We start from the raw sequence: 6,751 nt of genomic DNA, 5'->3' as shown, positions 1-6,751 counted from the left end.
TGAGAATATAGTGGAAATTCAAAAAGAAAGTTAATGGAAGTTGTAACTTGAATGTTGAAGTAGAAGATGAGAATACGACGGAAATTCAAAATGAGTGAATTGAGAAAATCATCGGATATATTTTCTGATTTTTGGGCGAGATTTGCGGTATATTAGGCGATATATGTGGGTGGATTTTTTTAGATGTATCAGAAATTTCTAAGGGAACTATTTTGAGTAAAAAGGAATTTTTGTAATTAGTTTAGTTAGATGAAATTTTAAATAATCATAGAAACTTAAGATGTATTGACAAAATCCCATGTGTATTTTTCTAAATATAATTTACCATGAACAGTATTATATCCTTTTATTTCTTAATAAAAAAAATGTTAACAAGATCCGAATTAGCTGTACCTTTTTTCTTGTGGAACCTCCTGGATCATCGTTCAACCCGCAAGTTTTTTTAATTCTTTACTCTTTTTCTTCTTGCTTATCCACTCCGTAAACGTATGAATAAGGCTACGTATATCTTAAGATTTTTGAATTTGATTTACGAGATTACTCTGAACTTGTTATTGTTGTTATATCTGTAACGTTCTTGAATATAAGAAAACGTTTACTTGTATAATTCTCTTATAGCATTCATTTTCCCAAATAACTGATTGGAAATTGGAGTTTATCAATTAAAGAGAGGGGAATTCTGTTTGTTTTTCTGGAATTCTTCATTGGTGAATGTATATTTTAGGGTTTATACATACACAAGGTGGCTAATGAGAATTTACGTGATATGAAATTGGTTAAGGTGTGTGTAATTTTATTTATAAATCATGTTCAATTTAATTTTGAAATTCAATTTGAAAAAAGTTTTGCGGCAAACATTTACGATGTCATGTACATGAATTTGTTATATTAATTTTCTAGCCAACCTTTTCCATCGAAGAAAAATGTTATAAATAATTAATCTTGATCTAGGTTTTAGTATTAGAGTTGAACTAACTTGTAATTTAGCTTCAGCCAGAAAATCATATTTCCGGTCTGAACAATTTGATTTTCTTTTTCATATATTTATATTAATCTTTCATACAAATAGAAAAAACAAGATCCAAAATAACTTGATTTTTCTTGTTGCAACAACCATTTTTTCTGTGCAATCGATCTTCACGTTATGTTATATTATATTATAAGTATGTTATCTATAATATTATTTTGTTATAGCAGTCACTAAATATTGAGACGACTGTATTGTTATAGAAAAAATTGTCTTTTAAAGTTTCATACTCATAGTTAGATGTTGGCTCATTATTCATTTTCCTGATTGTGTTATTTGAGGGTTTTCTCCATCCTAAAAGATAGGATTACTAATAATATGCTATGTTGCTTGGACTCTTTGAAAATGTCAATGGGTGCGTTTAGAATTCTTCACAACTAGTATATTTATGGAGAATCCAACACAAATGTGGCATCAAAAATAAAGAGTTTGCCCAACTTAGATAATATGTGCAGCTCATTCCTCATCAGAATTGGCAATGAATAATTTCTTTTATTTTTGTCGCTAGTCCTATTTAATGATGGATTAGCGATGAATTTCATAGATAATTTTTTTTTAGCAATGAAAGGAGGCATGCCATTGTTATTTATTTTAGAGATATGTCTACATAACATTTTATTCGTTTTTGTTTACCCCATTTTTTGACCTGTTCATATCCGATCCGACCCGGCTGGTTACCCCTCCTACTCTAGGCTTACATTCTTCTTATGCAGAGAGGTAACAAATGGATGCCATAGTGGACTCAATGGAGAAGGCATATCAAGAATTTGTAACAGCAGCAGCCATTGTGTTAGAGAAAAGCGAAGCTAATGGTGGCAAACAAGTAGATGGTGTGGATCCATCTCTTGGAAGTTTCGTTCGACATTTGCAATTGTTCAAAGGTACTTGCGATGAAGCACAAGAGTTTGTTGAGTATTTGAAGAATAGTTTAGAATGTGGAAAATTTCCAGATAATTTGTCTTATTCTCCGGAACAGGTGTCAGATAATGATCATAGCAATTCACCTATTAAGGCCGACGATGACAAAACGTCGAAGACATGCAAGTACATCAAAAACTTAGAATAAGGTTGAAGAACGAGGAAATATTTTAGACAAATTGTTACGAAGAGCTGTGGTCTTGATCATAATGCGCAAAATGGTTGAAGTTAATTGAACAGTTTGCACCACTTTTGTTTTTTTTGAGATTTTGTAAGTCAATAATGTTCATATGATGTTTCTCAACATTTGAGTTAGTTTATTATCCATGGTTTTATTTTAGCAGCAAGTTTATGACATTGACAGATCAAATCTCCTTTGTCTAAATAAAATTAGCTATGGTGCTAAATAATTTTTTTTTTGATAATTCTTCACTAAATAAGATTAGTAATAGCATTTCTTTTGGTTTGGAGACAGAACTGTCCGTCGTTAATTTGTTTTCTTTTGTAGCGCTCTATTCAAGCATGTTAAAAATACTATTACTACAGAGGCTTAATTCCAAATTAGTTGGGTTGATACAATGAATTCTAGTTATCTTGTTTGTGTTCAATTAAATTCATCGTATTTCTTTTTTTCTTTTTTGAGGATGAAACCCATCATATTTGCAAATTCAATGATTATGCCCTCTAAGCTTAAATAGTTTTTATTGACAAAAATAAAGCATGTTTGAAGCCAACTCATCACTCAAAAACAACATGAAATCACTTCTGAAATTCTCAAAAAGTAAGTACTTAAAAAAATAAAAACAAAAAAATAAAATGTTTATCATGTTGTCTCTCATAAAACGATTGCTATAACCTACAATAAACACGTTGAACTACACACATAACGTTACAATGAACACGTAATGGTCGCTAGCTATAACCTGCAATGAATTCTAGTAATGGTCGCTAGCTATAACCTGCAATGAATTCTAGTTATCATGTCTGTGTTCAATTAAATCCATAGTATTTTTTAATTTTTTTTTTGGATAAAATCATCATATTTGGAAATTCAATGTTATGCCCTCTAAGCTTAAAGATTATATATGTTTTCTATTGACAAAAATAAGTATGTTTGAAGATAACTCACCACTCAATAACAACACGAAATCACTTCTGAAAGTCTTAAAAAGTACGTATTTAAAAAAATAGAAATAAAAAGAAAAAATATTTATCGTGCTGTCTCGCATAAAACGGTCGCTACAACCTGCAATGAACACATTGAACTACACACGTAATGTTGCAATGAGCACGTAACGATTGCTATAACCTGCAATGAATTCTAATTATCTTGTTTGTGTTGATCAATTAAATCCATTGTATTCCTTTATTTTTTTTTAAAGAATGAAACCTATCGTATTTGTAAATTCAATAATTATGCCTTCTAAGTTTAAAAATTATATATATTTTCTATTGACAAAAATAAAGCATGTTTGAAGCCAACTCACCACTCAATAACAACACGAAATCACTTATGAAAGTCTAAAAAAGTAAATACTTAAAAAATAGAAACAAAAAGAGAACGTTTATCGTGTTGTCTCGCACAAAACAGTCGCTATAACCTGCAATAAACATGTTGAACTACACACATAACATTGTAATAAACATCTAATGGTCGCTATAACCTGCAATGAATTCTAGTTATCATGTTTGTGTTCAATTAAATCCATATCATTTCTCCTTTTTATTTAGGATGAAACCCGTCATATTTACAAATTCAATGATTATGCTCTCTAAGCTTAAAAACTATATATATTTTCTATTGACAAAAATAAATGATTGAAGCCAACTCATCACTCAATAACAACACAAAATCATTTCTGAAATTCTAAAAAAGTAAGTATTTAAAAAAAAAATAGAAACAAAAAGAAAAAACATTTATCATGTTGTCTCGCATAAAACGGTCGTTATAACCTACAATGAACACGTTGAACTACAAATGTAACGTTGTAATGAACACGTAATGATTGCTATGACCTGCAACGAATTCTAGTTATCTTGTATGTGTTCAATTAAATCCATCGTATTTTTATTTTTTGTTTGAAACCCATCGTATTTGCAAATTCAATGATTATGCCCTTTAATCTTAAAAATTAAATATGTTTTTCATTGACAAAAATAAAGCATGTTTGAAGCCAACTCATCACTCAATAAAAACACGAAATCACTTTTAAAAGTTTAAAAAAGTACGTACTTAGAAAAAATAGAAATAAAAAGCGCAAACGTTTATTGTGTTGTCTCGCATAAAATTATCGCTATAATCTGCAATGAACACATTGAACTACACACGTAACGGTCGCTATAACCTGCAATGAATTTGAGTTATTTTGTTTGTGTTCAATTAAATTCATCATATTTCTTCTTTTTTTTTTAGGATGAAACCCATCGTATTTGAAAAATCAATGATTATGCCCTCTAAGTTTAAAAATTATATATATTTTCAATTGACAAAAATAAATCAGGTTTGAAGCCAACTCACCCCTCAATAACAACACAAAATCACTTTTGAAAGTCTATAAAAGTAAGTACTTACAAAAATAGAAACAAAAAGAAAAAACGTTTATGGTATTGTCTCGAATAAAACGGTTGCTATAATATGCAATGAACACGTTGAACTACACACGTAACGTTGCAATGAACATGTAATGATCGTTATAACCTACAATGAATTCTAGTTATTTTTTTTGTGTTAAATTAAATTCATCGTATTTCTTCCTTTTTTTTTTTTTTAGGACGAAACCCATCGTATTTACAAATTCAATAATTATGCCCTGTAAGCTTAAAAATTATATATATTTTTTATTGACAAAAATAAAGCATGTTTGAAGACAAACTACTCAATAACAAAACGAAATCACTTCTGAAAATCTAAAAAAATAAGTACTTATAGAAACAAAAAGAGAAAATATTTATCGTGTTGTCTCGCATAAAATAGTCGTTATAATCTACAATAAACACGTTGAACTACACACGTAACGTAAATTTTATCTCTAAATCAACCTTTTGAAAACGACAAAAAAATAATTTATGCCGAAATTATAATTTTTCTTACTATATAAAAAAAGTAAAGAAAAATATAAAAGATATTACTACATATTATAAAGAGGAATGGCCAGTTTTGGTCGTCCTCACAGCCACACTTTTGCACTTATTGTGGCTTTTAGAACCACCACCTGTGGATGCCATAATTTGATAAAAATAATAACTTAACTTTGTATGATCGGTAAAAGCCACTATAAGGTAAAATAATTTTTACAATGTTTTGTGTGCAAAAAATCAAAATTATAGATTCAATTAGATTTACGAAATTTTGCTTTTTGCCAATAACTTACTACTAAATTTACAATTTGTGGCTTTTAGAACCACCACACGTGCATGCCACTTTTGGCACTAGAGGAGGGTCCACAAAATGAAAACAATCATCAGTTTATAAAAAATTTGAACCACAAAATTGTATGATGTTATACGTAACGTGAAAATACCATAATCACAATATAGCTTTATAAGTTAATTTTTTCGTTTTATTTTACTTGACATTTTTTAATTTCGCACAATATTAAAAGAATAAAATAAATGTATAATGTTAAATATTTTATAGCTACAAAATTATTTTAATTTAAAATTAATTTCTAATTATAATAAATTAATTACTCCCTCCATTTCGTATTAGTTGATCGCTATAGACTTAGCACATTCATTAAGAAAAATATTTATTAGGGGTCTATTTTACCAAATTAATCTTATTAATTATGTTTTAAAAATATAAATTAAAATATATATATATCTTGTTTGGTCATCTAATGATAGAGGTATTATTGGAAGAATATATTTAAATCCTCTTAATTTCATTAGAATAACTAAATTAAAATAAATATTTTTAAAAAGAGTACCAATTAAAATGAAATAAAGAAAGTATTTGTTTTTTTGAAAGAACTAAAAAAATGTCACAAAATAAGACCAAGAACATATTTATTCTCTTCATTGTTTCTTTAAGAACCACCACGTGTTGTGGATGGTGTTAGAAGCTTCCCATTAATTATTTTTAATTTTAAAAATTATTACTTTTTATCACAAATATCTATCTTATTCTTAACTTGTACTTACTCATTTAGCATGACTCATCAGTTTCTCACAAATATAAGTCTGTGATTACTTCCTTTAAAACTCCAAATAAATCTATTGTTTGCCATATGTTTTCTTCTTCCATATTCTTTTGAGCATTATGTGGGTCGCCTCTTTGTGAGACGAGTTGTAGTCCTATTCTGTTGCCTTAGGTTTCTTATAGTCTCTTGCTAATTTTTTAATCATAATTTCTTGTATTAGGTTTCTGTTCAATTGCCCCTAATTTCTTCCCTTATGAAGCTTAGAATATCTTTTCCTGCAAATCTTCATTCATTGGAACCAAGGCAAAGCATCTTGTTAACTGTATGTAAGGTATGATCATCTATCGTAATCATAAAATGTGTTAAATAAGAATATATAAATCAATAGAGATGAATTATCTTAATTCTTTTTTATGAAAGAATACTAACACAAGCTCTGCAAGGAAGCTAAGTGTTTGTTGAATTACAAGGTTATTGAACATCATCTATCAAATCATAATTCAAGGAATTTCTGTTGAATGGACTTTATATATGATATTATTACAATTAAAAGCTGTCCTTTGTGGAATTATACAATGTACTGTGGTTCTGAAAAAGAAACTCCGTGTTGTGCGATTTGAAATTTGATTCGTTCTAATTATATCATGCTTGATCTCTCATTCGT

General features: G+C 28.6%; 1 protein-coding gene across 1 annotated transcript; it reads left to right on the top strand.

The window, feature by feature from the left end:
• Nucleotides 1-486: 486 nt before the first annotated feature.
• LOC124897031 (mediator of RNA polymerase II transcription subunit 32-like) lies at nt 487-2,287 on the top strand. The gene is made up of 2 exons (XM_047409167.1): nt 487-781; nt 1,741-2,287. Exon 2 carries the CDS (start codon nt 1,752-1,754, stop codon nt 2,091-2,093), a length of 342 nt encoding a protein of 113 aa, XP_047265123.1. The 5' UTR covers nt 487-781; nt 1,741-1,751; the 3' UTR covers nt 2,094-2,287.
• The last annotated feature ends 4,464 nt before the right edge of the window (nt 2,288-6,751 follow it).

Source organism: Capsicum annuum, chromosome 3 (genome assembly GCF_002878395.1).
Source record: "Capsicum annuum cultivar UCD-10X-F1 chromosome 3, UCD10Xv1.1, whole genome shotgun sequence".
Classification (NCBI taxonomy): Eukaryota; Viridiplantae; Streptophyta; class Magnoliopsida; order Solanales; family Solanaceae; genus Capsicum; species Capsicum annuum.
Note: the sequence above shows the minus strand (reverse complement) of the source record. Positions and strands in the feature narration are given on the sequence as shown.